General features: G+C 40.0%; 1 protein-coding gene across 1 annotated transcript; it reads left to right on the top strand.

Annotated features, from left to right (window-relative positions):
- The first annotated feature begins 18449 nt into the window (after nt 1-18449).
- Nucleotides 18450-19452, top strand: LOC110504268 (homeobox protein not2-like). Its single transcript, XM_021583075.2, has 3 exons — nt 18450-18828; nt 18946-19124; nt 19243-19452. The coding sequence occupies exons 1-3, from the start codon at nt 18450-18452 to the stop codon at nt 19450-19452; spliced, it is 768 nt and encodes a 255-aa protein (XP_021438750.2).
- Nucleotides 19453-20267: the final 815 nt, after the last annotated feature.

Genomic DNA, 20267 nt, shown 5'->3' with positions numbered 1-20267 from the left:
GCGGAGGGGACGCTGGACTCGGCGAACTGAGATGAGAACAGCGGAGGCTGGTACCCGAGGCTACTCTGAAAAGGAGATAGCCCGGTCGCAGACGAAGGAAGCGAGTTGTGGGCGTATTCTGCCCAGGGGAGCTGTTCTGACCAAGACGCAGGGTTGCGAAAAGAAAGACTGCGTAAGATGCGACCAATAGTCTGATTGGCCCGTTCTGCTTGACCGTTAGACTGGGGGTGAAAGCCGGAAGAGAGACTGACGGAAGCCCCAATCAAACGGCAAAACTCCCTCCAAAATTGAGACGTGAATTGCGGACCTCTGTCCGAAACGACGTCTGACGGAAGGCCATGAATTCTGAAAACATTCTCGATGATGATTTGTGCCGTCTCTTTAGCAGAAGGAAGCTTAGCAAGGGGAATGAAATGAGCCGCCTTAGAGAACCTATCGACAACCGTAAGAATAACAGTCTTCCCCGCTGACGAAGGCAGTCCGGTGACAAAATCTAAGGCGATGTGAGACCACGGTCGAGAGGGAATAGGAAGCGGCCTGAGACGGCCGGCAGGAGGAGAGTTACCGGACTTAGTCTGCGCGCAGACCGAACAAGCAGCCACGAAACGACGCGTGTCATGCTCCCGGGTGGGCCACCAAAAACGCTGGCGAATGGAAGCAAGCGTACCCCGAACGCCAGGGTGGCCGGCTAACTTGGCAGAGTGAGCCCACTGAAGAACGGCCAGACGAGTAGGAACGGGAACGAAAAGAAGGTTCCTAGGACAAGCGCGCGGCGACGGAGTGTGAGTGAGCGCTTGTTTTACCTGCCTCTCAATTCCCCAGACAGTCAACCCGACAACACGCCCCTCAGGGAGAATCCCCTCGGGGTCAGTGGAGGCTACTGAAGAACTGAAGAGACGAGACAAAGCATCAGGCTTGGTGTTCTTAGAGCCCGGACGATAAGAAATCACGAACTCGAAACGAGCGAAAAACAGCGCCCAACGCGCCTGACGCGCATTAAGTCGTTTGGCAGAACGGATGTACTCAAGGTTCCTATGGTCAGTCCAAACGACAAAAGGAACGGTCGCCCCCTCCAACCACTGTCGCCATTCGCCTAGGGCTAACCGGATGGCGAGCAGTTCGCGGTTACCCACATCATAGTTACGTTCCGACGGCGACAGGCGATGAGAAAAATACGCGCATGGGTGGACCTTGTCGTCAGAGAGGGAGCGCTGAGAAAGAATGGCTCCCACGCCCACCTCTGACGCGTCAACCTCGACAACGAACTGTCTAGAGACGTCAGGTGTAACAAGGATAGGAGCGGATGTAAAACGATTTTTGAGGAGATCAAAAGCTCCCTGGGCGGAAACGGACCACTTAAAGCACGTCTTGACAGAAGTAAGGGCTGTGAGAGGAGCGGCCACCTGACCGAAATTACGGATGAAACGACGATAGAAGTTCGCGAAGCCGAGAAAGCGCTGCAGCTCGACGCGTGACTTAGGGACGGGCCAATCAATGACAGCTTGGACTTTAGCGGGATCCATCTTAATGCCTTCAGCGGAAATAACAGAACCGAGAAATGTGACGGAGGAGGCATGAAAAGTGCACTTCTCAGCCTTCACAAAAAGACAATTCTCTAAAAGGCGCTGGAGGACACGTCGAACGTGCTGAACATGAATCTGGAGTGACGGTGAAAAAATCAGGATATCGTCAAGGTAAACGAAAACAAAGATGTTCAGCATGTCTCTCAGGACATCATTGACTAATGCCTGAAAGACAGCTGGAGCGTTAGCGAGGCCGAAAGGAAGAACCCGGTATTCAAAGTGCCCTAACGGAGTGTTAAACGCCGTCTTCCACTCGTCCCCCTCCCTGATGCGCACGAGATGGTAAGCGTTACGAAGGTCCAACTTAGTGAAAAACCTGGCTCCCTGCAGGATCTCGAAGGCTGAAGACATAAGAGGAAGCGGATAACGATTCTTAACTGTTATGTCATTCAGCCCTCGATAATCTATGCAGGGGCGCAGAGACCCGTCCTTCTTCTTGACAAAAAAAAACCCCGCTCCGGCGGGAGAGGAGGAGGGGACTATGGTACCGGCGTCAAGAGCTACAGACAAATAATCCTCGAGAGCCTTACGTTCGGGAGCCGACAGAGAGTATAGTCTACCCCGGGGGGGAGTGGTTCCCGGAAGGAGATCAATACTACAATCATACGACCGGTGTGGAGGAAGAGAGGTGGCCCTGGACCGACTGAACACCGTGCGCAGATCGTGATATTCCTCCGGCACCCCTGTCAAATCACCAGGCTCCTCCTGTGAAGAAGAGACAGAGGAAACAGGAGGGATAGCAGACATTAAACATTTCACATGACAAGAGACGTTCCAGGAGAGGATAGAATTACTAGACCAATTAATGGAAGGATTATGACAAACTAGCCAGGGATGGCCCAAAACAACAGGTGTAAAAGGTGAACGAAAAATCAAAAAAGAAATGGTTTCGCTATGATTACCAGAAACAGTGAGGGTTAAAGGTAGCGTCTCACGCTGAATCCTGGGGAGAGGACTACCATCCAGGGCGAACAAGGCCGTGGACTCCCTTAACTGTCTGAGAGGAATGTCATGTTCCCGAGCCCAGGTCTCGTCCATAAAACAGCCCTCCGCCCCAGAGTCTATTAAGGCACTGCAGGAAGCTGACGAACCGGTCCAGCGTAGATGGACCGACAAGGTAGTGCAGGATCTTGAAGGAGAGACAGGAGTAGTAGCGCTCACCAGTAGCCCTCCGCTTACTGATGAGCTCTGGCTTTTACTGGACATGAAGTGACAAAATGACCAGCAGAACCGCAATAGAGACAGAGGCGGTTGGTGATTCTCCGTTCCCTCTCCTTAGTCGAGATGCGGATACCTCCCAGCTGCATAGGCTCAGCTCCCGAGCCGGCAGAGGAAGATGGTAGTGATGCGGAGAGGGGGGCAACGGAGAACGCGAGCTCCTTTCCACGAGCTCGGTGACGCAGATCAACCCGTCGCTCAATGCGAATAGCGAGTTCAATCAGGGAATCCACGCTGGAAGGAACCTCCCGGGAGAGAATCTCATCCTTTACCTCTGCGCGGAGACCCTCCAGAAAACGAGCGAGCAAAGCCGGCTTGTTCCAGCCACTGGAGGCAGCAAGAGTGCGAAACTCAATAGAGTAGTCTGTTATGGATCGATTACCTTGACATAGGGAAGACAGGGCCCTGGAAGCCTCCTCCCCAAAAACAGATCGATCAAAAACCCGTATCATCTCCTCCTTAAAGTCCTGATACTGGTTAGTACACTCAGCCCTTGCCTCCCAGATTGCCGTGCCCCACTCACGAGCCCGTCCAATAAGGAGAGATATGACGTAGGCGACACGAGCAGTGCTCCTGGAGTAAGTGTTGGGCTGGAGAGAAAACACAATATCACACTGGGTGAGGAACGAGCGGCATTCAGTGGGCTCCCCAGAGTAACACGGCGGGTTATTGATTCTGGGCTCCGGAGATTCGAAAGCCCTGGAAGTGGCCGGTGGATCGAGGCGGAGATGGTGAACCTGTTCTGTGAGGTTGGAGACTTGGGTGGCCAGGGTCTCAACGGCATGTCGAGCAGCAGACACTTCCTGCTCGTGTCTGCCTAGCATCGCTCCCTGGATCCCGACGGCTGAGTGGAGAGGATCCGAAGTCGCTGGGTCCATTCTTGGTCGGATTCTTCTGTTATGGTGAGTGAATGAGGACCCAAAAGCGAACTAACTTAAACAGAGCTTCTTTAATAACCAAACATAGGTAGGCTCAGATAGACCGGCAGATTCCGACAGGACAGGACAAGGTTACAGCAAACATGACGATAGTCTGGCTCAGGCATGAAACACAAACATAGGTAGGCTCAGATAGACCGGCAGATTCCGACAGGACAGGACAAGGTTACAGCAAACATGACGATAGTCTGGCTCAGGCATGAAACACAAACAAGAATCCGACAAGGACAGGAACAGAAACAGAGAGAGATATAGGGACCTAATCAGAGGGAAAAAGGGAACAGGTGGGAAACGGGGTGAATGGGTAGTTAGAGGAGACAAGGAACAGCTGGGAGAAAGCGGGGGAGAAAAGGTAACCTAACAACGACCAGCAGAGGGAGACAGGGTGAAGGGAAAGGACAGAGACAAGACACAACATGACACTCTCATTCTTAAATGCGAGAAGTTCGGAACCACCAAGACTCTTCCTAGAGCTGGCTGCCCGCCGGCCAAACTGAGCAATCGGGGGAGAAGGCCCTTGGTCAGGGAGATGACCAAGAACCCAATGGTCACTCTGACAGAGCTCTAGAGTTCCTCTGTGGCAATGGGAGAACCTTCCAGAAGGACAACCATCTCTGCAGCACTCCACCAATCAGGGCTTCCTAAGTAAAATGCACATTACAGCCACCTTGGAGTTTGCCAAAAGGCACCTAAAGGACTCTCAGACAATGAGAAACAAGATTCTCTGGTCTGATGAAACCAAGATTTGGCCTGAATGCCAAGCATCACGTCTGGAGGAAACCTGGCACCATCCCTACAGTGAATCATGATGGTGGCAGCATCATGCTGTGGGGATGTTTTTTCAGCGGCAGGGACTGGGAGACTAGTCAGAATTGAGGGAAAGATGAACTGAGCAAAGTACAGAGAGATCCTTGATGAAAACCTGCTCCAGAGTGCTCAGGACCTCAGACTGGGTGAGGGTTCACCTTCCAACAGGACAATAACCCTAAGCACACAACCAAGACACCACAGGAGTGGCTTCAGGACAAGACTCTGAATGTCCTTGAGTGGCCCAGCCAGAGCCCAGACTTGAACCCGATAGAACGTCTCTGAAGAGTCTTGAAAATAGCTGTGCAGTGATGCTCCCCATCCAACCAGACGGAGCTTGAGAGGATCTGCAGAGAAGAATGGCAGAAACTCCCCAAATACAGGTGTGCCAAGCTTGTGGCATCATACCCAAGAAGACTCAATGCTGTAATCGCTGCCAAATGTGCTTCAACAAAGTACTGAGTAAAGGGTCTGAGCACTTTTTTAAATGTAAAGAATTGTATTTATATTTGTAATAAATTTGCTACAATTTCTAAAAACCTGTTTTGATATTGTGATGATGGTGTATTGCGTGTAGAATGAGAACAATATTTTTAAATCTATTTTAGAATGAGGCTGTAAAGTTAACAAAATGTGGAAACAGTCAAGGGGCCTGTACACTTTCCGAAGGAATGGCACATATCAGAGTATAATACACATACATCAGAGTATTACATGTACATTTGAAGCCGGAAGTTTACATACTCTGAGGTCGGAGTCGTTTAAACTCGTTTTTTCAAATGTCTTGTTAACAAACTATAGCTTTGGCAAGTCGTTTAGGACATCTACTTCGTGCATGACACAAGTCATTTTTCCAACAATTGTTTACAGACAGATTATTTCACTTATAATTCACTGTATCACAATTCCAGTGGGTCAGAAGTTTACATACACTAAGTTGACTGTGACTTTAAACAGCTTGGAAAATTACAGAAAATTATGTCATGGCTTTAGAAGCTTCTGATTGGCTAATTGACATCATTTGAGTCATTTGGAGGTGTACTTGTGGATGTATTTCAAGGTCTACCTTCAACCTCAGTGCCTCTGCTTGACATCATGGGAAAATCAAAAAAAATCTGACAAAACCTCAGAAAAACAATTGTAGACCTCCACAAGTCTGGTTCATCTTTGGGAGCAATTTCCAAACGCCTGAAGATACCACGTTTTTCTGTACAAACAATAGTATGCAAGTATAAACTCCATGGGACCACACAGCCGTCATATCGCTCAGGAAGGAGACAAGTTCTGTCTCCTAGAGATGAACGTACTTTGGTGCGAAAAGTACAAATCAATCCCAGAACAACAGCAAAGGGCCTTCTGGAGGAAACAGGAACAAAAGTATCTATATCCACAGTAAAACGACTCCTATATCGACATAACCTGAAAGGCCGCTCAGCAAGGAAGAAGCACCTGCTCCAAAACCGCAATAAAAAAGCCAGACTACGGTTTGCAACTGCAAACTGCACAAATATCGTACTTTTTGGAGAAATGTCCTCTGGTCTGATGGGAAAAAAATAAAGCTGTTTGGTTATGTTTGGAGGAAAAAGGGGGAGGCTTGCAAGCCAAAGAACACCATCCAAACCGTGAAGCACGGGGCTGGCAGCATCATATTGTGGGGGTGCTTTGATGCAGGAGGGGCTGGTGCACTTCACAAAAGATGGCTTCATGAGGGTGGAAAATTATGTGGATATATTGAAACAACAGCTCAAGACATCAATCAGGAAGTTAAAGCTTTGTCACAAATGGGTCTTCCAAATGGACAATGACCCCAAGCAAACTTCCAAAGTTGTGGCAAAATGGCTTAAGGACAACAAAGTCAATATATTGGAGTGGCCATCACAAAGCCCTGACCTCAATCCTATAGAAAATGTGTGGGCAGAACTGAAAAAGCATGTGCGAGCAAGGAGGCCTACAAACCTGACTCAGTTACACCAGCTCTGTCAGGAGGAATGGGCCAAAATTCACCCGACTTCTTGTGGGAAGCTTGTGGAATGCTACCCGAAACGTTTGACCCAAGTGGAAGGCTACTTCCAACCGACTTTCCAAAACTATTGTTTGTTAACAAGACATTTGTGGAGTGGTTGAAAAAAAAATAGTTTTAATGACTCCAACCTAAGTGTATGTAAACTTCCGACTTCAACTGTACATATATCATGGTATATAGTACATATATCAGGGTATAATATACATATATCAGGGTATATAGTACATATATCAGGGTATATAGTACATATATCAGGATATAATATACATATATCAGGGTATAATATACATATATCAGGGTATAATATACATATATCAGGGTATATAGTACATATATCAGGGTATATAGTACATATATCAGGATATAATATACATATATCAGGGTATATAGTACATATATTAGGGTATAATATACATATATCAGGGTATATAGTACATATATCAGGGTATATAGTACATATATGAGGGTATAACATACATATATCAGGGTATAATATACATATATCAGGATATTATATACATACATCAGGTTATAATATACATATATCAGGGTATAAAGTACATATATCAGGGTATAATATACATATATCAGGGTATATAGTACATATATCAGGGTATAATATACATATATCAGGGTATAAAGTACATATATCAGGGTATGTAGTACATATATCAGGGTATAACATACATATATCAGGGTATAATATACATATATCAGGGTATATAGTACATATATCAGGGTATAATATACATATATCAGGGTATGTAGTACATATATCAGGGTATAATATACATATATCAGGGTATATAGTACATATATCAGGGTATATAGTACATATATCAGTGTATAATATATATATATCAGGGTATAATATACATATATCAGGGTATAATATACACATATCAGGGTATAATATACATGTATCATTGTATATAGTACCCACAACCGAAAGGCTCTCCAGAGGGTAGTGAGGTCTGCACAACGCATCACCGGGGGCAAACTACCTGCCCTCCAGGACACCTACACCACCCGATGTCACAGGAAGGCCATTAAGATCATCAAGGACAACAACCACCCGAGCCACTGCCTGTTCACCCCGCTATCATCCAGAAGGCGAGGTCAGTACAGGTGCATCAAAGCTGGGACCGAGAGACTGGAAAAACAGCTTCTATCTCAAAGCCATCAGACTGTTAAACAGCCACCACTAACATTGAGTGGGAGGAAATGTCCTTTCATTCTAATCCTGGTTAGAGAAGGACAGAGCCTTCAGCATTCAGCTCTTATCGCCAGGAAGCTGCATCTGCCCTTTCACTACGGAGATACTGAACCCTACAGGAGGCAGGGACACTTTATGGACAGGAGTCCCAAACGCCAGCCTATTCCCTATACCTGCCACTGTGAAGGCAGTAGTGTGACATGTGGGATGCAGGTTCCACAGGACAAGTCAACACAGGTCTGAAGTCCAGCCTCTCCAATTCTCACCTCCATTAAAAGCTGCTTCTATGTAAAATGCCAGACCACCTGGGAGGAGGCTATAATGACAGGTTACCACAGAGTCCCATTCACTAACAGGTTACCACAGAGTCCCATTCACTAACAGGTTACCACAGAGTCCCATTCACTAACAGGTTACCACAGAGTCTCATTCACTAACAGGTTACCACAGAGTCTCATTCACTAACAGGTTACCACAGAGTCCCATTCACTAACAGGTTACCACAGAGTCTCATTCACTAACAGGTTACCACAGAGTCCCAATCACTGACAGGTTACCACAGAGTCCCATTCACTAACAGGTTACCACAGAGTCCCATTCACTGACAGGTTACCACAGAGTCCCATTCACTAACAGGTTACCACAGAGTCCCATTCACTGACAGGTTACCACAGAGTCCCATTCACTGACAGGTTACCACAGAGTCTCATTCACTAACAGGTTACCACAGAGTCCCATTCACTAACAGGTTACCACAGAGTCTCATTCACTAACAGGTTACCACAGAGTCCCATTCACTAACAGGTTACCACAGAGTCCCATTCACTAACAGGTTACCACAGAGTCCCATTCACTTCAGTTGTCAGTTCAGTTGAATTGTCAGTTCAGTTGAATTGTTCTAAATGATGTCAGTTCAGTTATAGTGTTATGTCTGATGTCAGTTCAGTTGAAGTGTTCTAAATGATGTCAGTTCAGTTGAATTGTTCTAAATGATGTCAGTTCAGTTATAGTGTTCTGTCTGATGTCAGTTCAGTTGAAGTGTTCTAAATGATGTCAGTTCAGTTGAATTGTTCTGTCTGATGTCAGTTCAGTTGAAGTGTTCTGTCTGATGTCAGTTCAGTTGAAGTGTTCTGAATGATGTCAGTTCAGTTGAAGTGTTCTGAATGATGTCAGTTCAGTTGAAGTGTTCTAAATGATGTCAGTTTAGTTGAAGTGTTCTGTATAATGTCAGTTCAGTTGAAGTGTTATGTCTGATGTCAGTTCAGTTGTAGTGTTCTAAATGATGTCAGTTCAGTTGAAGTGTTCTAAATGATGTCAGTTCAGTTGAAGTGTTCTGTCTGATGTCAGTTCAGTTGAAGTGTTCTAAATGATGTCAGTTCAGTTGAAGTGTTCTAAATGACGTCAGTCCCAGTCCTGGGGCCCAACGCTCCTTGTTGTCCAAGTCCTGGGGCCCAACGCTCCTTGTTGTCCAAGTCCTGGGGCCCAACGCTCCTTGTTGTCCAAGTCCTGGGGCCCAACGCTCCTTGTTGTCCAAGTCCTGGGGCCCAACGCTCCTTGTTGTCCAAGTCCTGGGGCCCAACGCTCCTTGTTGTCCCAGTCCTGGTGTCCATTGCTCCTTGTTGTCCCAGTCCTGGGGCCCAACGCTCCTTGTTGTCCAAGTCCTGGGGCCCAACGCTCCTTGTTGTCCAAGTCCTGGGGCCCAACGCTCCTTGTTGTCCCAGTCCTGAGCCCCACAGAGGCTGGACTCTGATGCATTCTTTCACGGCTTCATAAAATCATTTGTGATGGTTAGTGATAGGTGTGAGATAGACAAGAAATGACCTGTTTAGAGTGGCTGCTATATGTGTCTATTTGTAGCCAAAAGCAGCCCCTTTCAGCACAGTAATACTCATGATGAGTACCTCAGAGTGCCTCTCTGGGCTCTGTCTCATTCAATCATGATAAGTCCTCAGCTTACAGGTTGTCATACTGCCTGGGTACAGCTGCTTTTTACCTGAGCAGTTGAAAATGAGTTAAACATATAGCCTAGTGGTTAGAGCGTTGGAATAGTAACCAGAAGGTTGTAAGTTCAAATCCCCGAGCTGACAAGGTACAAATCTGTCATTCTGCCCCTGAACAGGCAGTTAAAACCTGTTGAGGATATGGCAGACATACGCCCCCTTTGGAGAGATTGGGTACCCCTAGTAAACTGGAAAAAAAATCTGTCAAAAATTGTTAATATATGCAAATAAAAATTATTATTGGATAGAAAACACTCTAAAGATTCTAAAACCGTTGGAATTATGTCTGTAAGTATAGCAGAACTCACAGGGCAGGCATTCTTCCAAACTAGTTTTTGTGGCCATGAAAGTTGGAGCAACTTTGACGTCATGGCCCCCACCCTTCCCAACCAGCTATGATTCTGCAGACACTTTCTATCTCTTCCGCTAGATGTCCTCTTTCATTAGGGCTTCAAACCGTTCAAATCGCGCGAGAATTGACCCTATGGGAGTGAAATTAGTGCGTGCCACGAGAGAATAGGCTGTGCGTATGGGCGCGAATTGGTCACAGCCATTCCTTTGTTTCCAGCACTGAAGAGAAGGGCAGACGATGGCCGATTGAATTGAAGTTTGTTTTGCACGTCTAAAACATCATAAAGCTTGCTTCTGCACTTAGTTTGACCTGTTTAGTCGACATATAATGTGTAATTTTGAAGTTTTGATGCGCAACTTATCCGGACCAGAGGACGTTTTGGGTGCATTTCAGCTGATGTTATTAGCAGTAGCTAATACAAAGACGCAAGACTTGAAACCAAACGATGTATTGGGTAAGTATGAAGCCTTCCAGAACATTCTGAACGAAGACCATCGAAGGTAAGGGAATATTTATGCTTAAATCTGTGTTTCTGTTGACTCCAACATTACGTGGAAATGTAGCTTGGAACTGAGCGCTGTCTCACAATATGGAATAGTGTGCGATTTCTGTAACGTTAAAAATAAATCTAACACAGCGGTTGCATAAAGAAGCAGTGTATCTTTCTAACTATATGTAGAACATGTATATTTAGTCAAAGTTTATGATGTCTATTTACGTTATCTTGCCGCGCTACATAGATTTCCTGCGGGCATTTTTGAGTAATTTCTGAAGGTGAACTCACTGTAAATGGACATTTATGGATATAAATGGCATATTATTGAAAAAAAAAAATATGTACTGTGTAATATGTCATATTACTGTCATCTGATGAAGATTTTCAAAAGGTTAGTGAGCGATTTATTTTTTAATCCTGCGTTTGTTGATTGCATGTTTTGGCTATTGAAATGAGCTGTGTCTGGTGGTGGTTTTACATATATATGTGCTATGTTTTCGCCGTAAAACATTTTAGAAATCTGACTTGCTGGCTAAATGAACAAGATGTTTATCTTTCATTTGAGCTATTGGACTTGTTAATGTGTGGAGGTTAAATATTTTTAAGAATATTTTTGCGTTCCATGCGCCACCGTTTCAGCTGCACGTGGGAGGGTTGATTCCCAATTGGGAACCAGTATCGTAGACAGGTTAACCAACTGTTCCTAGGCCGTCATTGAAAATAAGAATTTGTTCTTAACTGACTTGCCTAGTTAAATAAAGGTACAAAAATATATAGTCCATGTCAAATATAGTATTTTAAAATGTTGTCAGTGTAAAATATAGTCTATGTAAAATATAGTCTATGTAAAATATAGTCTATGTAAAATATAATCCACATAAAATATAGTCCATGTAAAATATAATCCACATAAAATATAGTCTATGTAAAATATAATCCACATAAAATATAGTCCATGTAAAATATAGTCTATGTAAAATATAATCCACATAAAATATAGTCCATGTAAAATATAGTCTATGTAAAATATAGTCTATGTAAAATATAGTCTATGTAAAATATAATCCACATAAAATATAGTCCATGTAAAATATAGTCTATGTAAAATATAGTCTATGTAAAATATAGTCTATGTAAAATATAGTCCATGTAAAATATAATCCACATAAAATATAGTCCATGTAAAATATAGTCTATGTAAAATATAGTCTATGTAAAATATAATCCACATAAAATATAGTCCATGTAAAATATAGTCTATGTAAAATATAGTCTATGTAAAATATAGTCTATGTAAAATATAATCCACATAAAATATAGTCTATGTAAAATATAATCCACATAAAATATAGTCCATGTAAAATATAATCCACATAAAATATAGTCCATGTAAAATATAGTCTATGTAAAATATAGTCTATGTAAAATATAATCCACATAAAATATAGTCCATGTAAAATATAGTCTATGTAAAATATAGTCCACATAAAATATAGTCTATGTAAAATATAGTCCACATAAAATATAGTCCATGTAAAATATAATCCACATAAAATATAGTCTATGTAAAATATAATCCACATAAAATATAGTCTATGTAAAATATAATCCACATAAAATATAGTCCATGTAAAATATAATCCACATAAAATATAGTCCATGTAAAATATAATCCACATAAAATATAGTCTATGTAAAATATAGTCTATGTAAAATATAATCCACATAAAATATAGTCTATGTAAAATATAGTCCATGTAAAATATAATCCACATAAAATATAGTCTATGTAAAATATAGTCTATGTAAAATATAATCCACATAAAATATAGTCCATGTAAAATATAATCCACATAAAATATAGTCTATGTAAAATATAATCCACATATAAGATAGTCCATGTAAAATATAATCCATGTAAAATATAATCCACATAAAATATAGTCTATGTAAAATATAATCCACATAAAATATAGTCTATGTAAAATATAGTCTATGTAAAATATAATCCACATAAAATATAGTCCATGTAAAATATAATCCACATAAAATATAGTCCATGTAAAATATAATCCACAAAAAATATAGTCTATGTAAAATATAGTCTATGTAAAATATAGTCTATGTAAAATATAGTCTATGTAAAATATAGTCTATGTAAAATATAATCCACATAAAATATAGTCTATGTAAAATATAATCCACATAAAATATAGTCTATGTAAAATATAATCCACATAAAATATAGTCTATGTAAAATATAATCCACATAAAATATAGTCTATGTAAAATATAATCCACATAAAATATAGTCTATGTAAAATATAGTCCATGTAAAATATAATCCACATAAAATATAGTCTATGTAAAATATAATCCACATAAAATATAGTCTATGTAAAATATAATCCACAAAAAATATAGTCTATGTAAAATATAGTCTATGTAAAATATAGTCTATGTAAAATATAGTCTATGTAAAATATAGTCTATGTAAAATATAGTCTATGTAAAATATAGTCTATGTAAAATATAGTCTATGTAAAATATAATCCACATAAAATATAGTCTATGTAAAATATAGTCTATGTAAAATATAGTCCATGTAAAATATAGTCTATGTAAAATATAGTCTATGTAAAATATAGTCTATGTAAAATATAGTCCATGTAAAATATAGTCCACGTAAAATATAGTCTATGTAAAATATAATCCACATAAAATATAGTCTATGTAAAATATAGTCTATGTAAAATATAGTCTATGTAAAATATAATCCACATAAAATATAGTCCATGTAAAATATAGTCTATGTAAAATATAGTCTATGTAAAATATAGTCTATGTAAAATATAGTCTATGTAAAATATAGTCCATGTAAAATATAATCCACATAAAATATAGTCTATGTAAAATATAATCCACATAAAATATAGTCTATGTAAAATATAGTCTATGTAAAATATAATCCACATAAAATATAGTCCATGTAAAATATAGTCTATGTAAAATATAGTCTATGTAAAATATAATCCACATAAAATATAGTCCATGTAAAATATAGTCTATGTAAAATATAGTCTATGTAAAATATAATCCACATAAAATATAGTCTATGTAAAATATAATCCACATAAAATATAGTCTATGTAAAATATAATCCACATAAAATATAGTCTATGTAAAATATAATCCACATAAAATATAGTCTATGTAAAATATAATCCACATAAAATATAGTCTATGTAAAATATAGTCCATGTAAAATATAATCCACATAAAATATAGTCTATGTAAAATATAATCCACATAAAATATAGTCTATGTAAAATATAATCCACAAAAAATATAGTCTATGTAAAATATAGTCTATGTAAAATATAGTCTATGTAAAATATAGTCTATGTAAAATATAGTCTATGTAAAATATAGTCTATGTAAAATATAGTCTATGTAAAATATAGTCTATGTAAAATATAGTCTATGTAAAATATAGTCTATGTAAAATATAGTCTATGTAAAATATAATCCACATAAAATATAGTCTATGTAAAATATAGTCTATGTAAAATATAGTCCATGTAAAATATAGTCTATGTAAAATATAGTCTATGTAAAATATAGTCTATGTAAAATATAGTCCATGTAAAATATAATCCACATAAAATATAGTCTATGTAAAATATAATCCACATAAAATATAGTCTATGTAAAATATAGTCTATGTAAAATATAGTCTATGTAAAATATAATCCACATAAAATATAGTCCATGTAAAATATAGTCTATGTAAAATATAGTCTATGTAAAATATAATCCACATAAAATATAGTCCATGTAAAATATAATCCACATAAAATATAGTCTATGTAAAATATAATCCACATAAAATATAGTCCATGTAAAATATAGTCTATGTAAAATATAGTCTATGTAAAATATAGTCTATGTAAAATATAGTCTATGTAAAATATAGTCCATGTAAAATATAATCCACATAAAATATAGTCTATGTAAAATATAATCCACATAAAATATAGTCTATGTAAAATATAGTCTATGTAAAATATAATCCACATAAAATATAGTCCATGTAAAATATAGTCTATGTAAAATATAGTCTATGTAAAATATAGTCTATGTAAAATATAGTCTATGTAAAATATAGTCCATGTAAAATATAGTCTATGTAAAATATAATCCACATAAAATATAGTCTATGTAAAATATAATCCACATAAAATATAGTCCATGTAAAATATAATCCACATAAAATATAGTCCATGTAAAATATAGTCTATGTAAAATATCATCCACATATAAGATAGTCCATGTAAAATATCATCCACATATAAGATAGTCTATGTAAAATATCATCCACATATAAGATAGTCCATGTAAAATATCATCCACATATAAGATAGTCTATGTAAAATATCATCCACATATAAGATAGTCCATGTAAAATATCATCCACATATAAGATAGTCCATGTAAAATATCATCCACATATAAGATAGTCTATGTAAAATATCATCCACATATAAGATAGTCTATGTAAAATATCATCCACATATAAGATAGTCCATGTAAAATATCATCCACATATAAGATAGTCTATGTAAAATATCATCCACATATAAGATAGTCCATGTAAAATATCATCCACATATAAGATAGTCTATGTAAAATATCATCCACATATAAGATAGTCTATATATAATATAGTGTATATAAATATAGTCTTTGTAAAATATAGTCTATATATAATATAGTGTATATAAATATAGTCCATACAAATATAGTCCATACAAATATAGTGTCTATAAATATAGTGTATATAAATATAGTCTTTGTAAAATATAGTGTATATATAATATAGTGTATATAAATATAGTCTATATAATATATAGTCCATGTAAAATATAGTGTATATATATATAGTGTATATAAAATAGAGTCCATATAAATAGTGTATATAAAATATAGTCCATATAAAATATAGTGTATATAAATATAGTGTATATAAATATAGTCCTTGTAAAATATAGTGTATATAAATATAGTGTATATAAATAGTGTATATAATTATAGTGCATAAAGTATAGTGTATATAATACAGTCCATATAAATATAGTGTATATAAATATAGTGTATATAAATAGTGTCTCCACATTGAACCCAACCCTCTAAACCAGTAAGGTCCAGTGGGCTGCTTTAATCCACGTCATCGGCACCCAGGAAGTCATTGGGGATTAACTGCTTTGCTCAAGGGCAGAATGGCAGATTTTTCCACCATGCCATCTTGGGGATTCAAACAAGCGCCCTATCCGTTACTAGCCCAACACTCTTAACCACTAGGCTAAGGGTGTGGTTCAGGGCGTGGTTATAGGGAACATAACAGCCATTAGCACTCATCAAATTATTGCAACATATTTCATTATCTGTAAAATGTTAAGAGGAGTTCAGGCTGACATTAGCTAACTCATTGTTGAAATTACTTTTGGTTTGAGGTAGCTCTGGAAATCCCAGACCTATGCTGGAACATTGTTAATGTGGGAGGGACCCGTCTGCCTAGGGAGACTAGTTTGAAGTAGAGATGGTGTCAGAAGGCTAATGTTTTGAGTTAATTCAAACTGTGTGTCTCTGGGTCAGTGAAGAGAGTGTGTTGGGCTGGCCTGGGGGGGCGGTGTCTTTCAGGTCTTTGATGGACAGGATGGGCTGGTCAGTGGACCCCACTCCCCCTTATAAAAAGAGGCCTATTGGACAATGGGCCAGAGTGTATTCCCTGTCTGGCTCCAATACACAAGGAGAGGAGAGGGTTGCTCTTGACTTTGCCCACCACTTCCATCCTCTCTCCATTGGCAGCATTTAGGAATCATAACCTAAGGGATCAGTGAGATGATTTTCCTCATGTGACCATAATCCCAAACTGTTATCATCACTGTCCCCAACCTCCCCACTGCAGTGAGTCTAGTAGTCCATCAGTTGACTGGACATCAGTTGACTGGAGTGTCAGATCAATTCTGACATTGAGATCATTGTGATTTGTTTAAAAAAAAGCCTGTGTGATGAGTTGATGCTACTTTCTCAGGTCCGTGAAGGTTAAGTAAACAGTGACCCAGATGTTCCGGGCTATACTAGGGGGAGGGGATGGGCTGGGCAGCACTATGGATGGCTCAAGTAACAGCATCGTCCTCTTTTCTCCAGTTGTGAAACACACTGACAGCAAACACGAGCGGCTGGGGTGTGTGGTCTGGCCGGCGATGCATCAGAAGACTTTTGTCATTGTTCAGGCCGAGTCGAGAAACCCTCTGTTTGCCTTGTTCATTAGGCATCACAGTGTCAGCTACAGAGAATACATTCAACGGCTCTGAAGTCAAAGTGACTGACGATTCTTTTCACTGTTCAAATGTGTTCAAACAATTAAAGCTTGCGTTAAAACTCTCCGGCGCTTCCAAATGAGGGAAATTAGCTGGTAGAGTTTGCAGAGCTGGTCATAATCGCAGATTGAAAGAGGAGGCTTTGTCCTAAAGTAGTGTAAGAAAGCAAATCACTTGCTTTGAAGAAGCCGCGATGCTTTGTTGAAAAGCATGAAAAAAACAATACTTGGCAAGCTGCTCTCTTTATGAAGATTTCATGTCAACCCAATGCCCAAATATCTCCTTTAACGGTTGTAGAATACAATGCACTCTTTCATCACTACAATAGATTTCAAAACGTGCAATAAAGAAGTCATTAATTAATGACGAGAGTATACAAGTTAAACTGTTTTATGCACAGCCCAGAGAAGCCTCTTTGTCACCACCTCTCTGTGTTGTAATGAAGAGATCAAGGTGTGGATTAATGCGTTGACTGGGATAGGTGACGTAGCAGCTAGTCGACCATTAGCGGCTCTCTTTCTGCGCACCCGAGCTGCTGAATCTGACGCCTCGTTCGATTCCCCTACTCGTTATTCCATTTCGGGTGACACTACAAGTGTAAAAACACACACTTTGGACAACGACCTATCGTCATATAATTATAACGAGTTTCAGGAGGAAGAGTGAATAGTTTGTTTACTTAGATAGTCAACACTTAGTTTCATACAGAAAATGGCTATTAATAAAAAAATACATCATTCTTTATTTTAGTAGGCTTTTATTTTATTCAGTAGAATGTATATACAAGCCTGAAGACGCGTGGTCGTTTGAATCACACACCTATATAACGCACCTACAAAATAAAACGGATCATTTTCTCCGGACTCTTAGGGAAAACTCAATTTTCTTCAATCAAAACGAATCCCTGAATTAAGTTCTGAGACTACTGACATTGTTAGCTGTGCATCTAACTGAGCAGTAGACTTGTCTACAATGTGATTTTAATGTTACTCCTTGTTTAAGTCCCAGTCCATTGGTGAAGCTATTTGTTCTGCTGCTTGCAACATCTGTCGGCATCAAGGGCTTCTCCGCTGTAATTACATTCGGGGTTCAGATCCACGCAAATAATTTGTATCCCACTAAACCCTTTGCGATCCCCTACCCACCCCCAAACTGCTTCTGCCTCAACAGTCTTGTTCTATTAGGGTATTTGTACCATCCATCAACGAATTGGATAGGTTGTCGGGATGCGCCTTCCTCTCATCTGACTACTTAGAAAGACAAAGGCCCGCTGGGGGGCTGTTGACACCTCAAGGTCCGGGGAGTGGATAAAAGGGACGTGTTTCAGTGGGGAGCAGTACTCCTCTCCTCGCGGCACCAGGAGACACAACCTACCTTGGACCTAAGATCATTTTATTTTCCTCGCTTTTTCCTTAAACATCGAGACTGACATCATGCAAGTTCCAAACAGACCAACAAGAGTGGACGCGTACGGGTACTCCGCCATGCGCCATTACGCATCGCTCTATGCACAGCCCACCGGTAGCCAGTGCGCAGTGGCGACCCAGCCTGCCAGCGGGCTGTCCTTCACCATCGATGCTCTGCTCGCCAAGCCGGTGGAGACGCACAGTGACTGGACGAGTCGCAAAAACCAAACCGCACCGCCACTACTTCCCTTCCAGACCCAGATGAGCTCTGCGCTGTCACAGTACCTCTACTCACCCAAGATGCAGCACACGCCGGTACACAGTCACACACAACCCGGATACTCAATCTATTGTTGCCTGCCGTTCTCTTACCACGCGTCATGCCGTGGGGCCTTTCGTATACAAGGTAAGCGTTAATCCAACGTGCCATTCTAGCCTATTCCATGACGCAATCTAAACACAATCGCCTAAAAGAAAAACACGATACGGTTTTAAAGTGTTGTCCGTCTGTCTCCTTTCACAGAAAGAGGTCTGTCAAAGTCCCACTCATTCAAACTCAAGGGAGGGAAATCCAAGCGGATACGCACCAGCTTCACCAACGAGCAGTTGGATCGGCTGGAGAAGGAGTTCGCCCGGCAGCAGTACATGGTCGGCTCGGAGAGGTTCCTTCTGGCGTCGGGTCTGCAGCTCACTGAGGCTCAGGTACAAATCAGATTCCAAATCCAACTTTCTTTGAACCAAAGCAAAGTTCCAACTTAATTGTTATTTTTATTTTTTAAATCAACAACAAAACATTTAACGAAATAAATGTTGTTCTCAGGTCAAGGTGTGGTTCCAGAATCGACGCATTAAATGGCGCAAGCAGAGTCTGGAGCAGCAGCAGGCCAAGCTGGTTAAACTGGGCCTGGTCGTAATCCCAGTGAAGAGTCCTGGTTCTCAGGGTCTGGAGGAGGGAGATGAGGAGGAGGAGATCGAGTCCTCAGACACAGGATCAGATGTGGATATAGATGGGCTCCCTGACCACTGCTGACCGGTCTTGGACCACAGAACATGAACTAAACCAGACAGTCCTATATGCCACTGGGGGACGAGGACATCACTACCCATTACTGTATAAATATTTAATTAATAGATATGAGGCTCTATTTAAAACATGTTTATTGCTTTTAAGACTTACAGTCTCTTTTTATGAAATCAATGTTTGTATATTCTGATTGACATATGCAATAAATATATTTTCTAAATCTATATCCACTTGTGTGTCCATTTCTTTATCAGTAGATCTTAAATAATGATTTCACTAAAAAAACGAATTGAAGAAAACTTAAAGAGAAACCTTTAATGAGTCTAATTAATTGATCTTGAATCATGTCGGAATAAACCGATGAATATGGAAAATTGAGTTGGCAGAATAATGAATTACTTCTATTTTTTGGTTTGGTGGAATTTCAGAGACATTCATGAAATAAAATCAGTGTCTTTCCTATTTTAGGAAACAATGTCTCTAGACAACGTAAACTCTTGAAATGCATAGCAATTCATAACCCTAACCCTTACTGTCCAACCCCTTACTGTATAACCCTTACTGTATAACCGTAACCCTTACTGTCTAACCCTTACTGTCCAACCCTTACTGTCCAACCCTTACTGTCCAACCCTTACTGTATAACCCTAACCCTTACTGTCCAACCCTTACTGTCCAACCCTTACTGTATGACCGTAACCCTTACCGTCCAACCCTTACTGTCCAACCCTTACTGTCCAACCCCTTACTGTATAACCCTTACTGTATAACCGTAACCTTTAACGTTCAACCATTACTGTCCAACCCTAACCCTTACTGTC

Source organism: Oncorhynchus mykiss, chromosome 25 (genome assembly GCF_013265735.2).
Source record: "Oncorhynchus mykiss isolate Arlee chromosome 25, USDA_OmykA_1.1, whole genome shotgun sequence".
In the NCBI taxonomy this organism is placed as follows: domain Eukaryota; kingdom Metazoa; phylum Chordata; class Actinopteri; order Salmoniformes; family Salmonidae; genus Oncorhynchus; species Oncorhynchus mykiss.
The sequence above is the reverse complement of the archived record's forward strand: the minus strand, read 5'-3'. Positions and strand labels throughout refer to the sequence as shown.

Bases quoted from the DNA above. Each gene is read 5' to 3' on its own strand.
- LOC110504268 (XM_021583075.2), top strand. From the start codon at position 18,450: ATGCAAGTTCCAAACAGACCAACAAGAGTGGACGCGTACGGGTACTCC. The intron at 18,829-18,945 runs GTAAGCGTTAAT...CTCCTTTCACAG, and splicing joins TGGGGCCTTTCGTATACAAG to AAAGAGGTCTGTCAAAGTCC. The intron at 19,125-19,242 runs GTACAAATCAGA...TGTTGTTCTCAG, and splicing joins TGCAGCTCACTGAGGCTCAG to GTCAAGGTGTGGTTCCAGAA.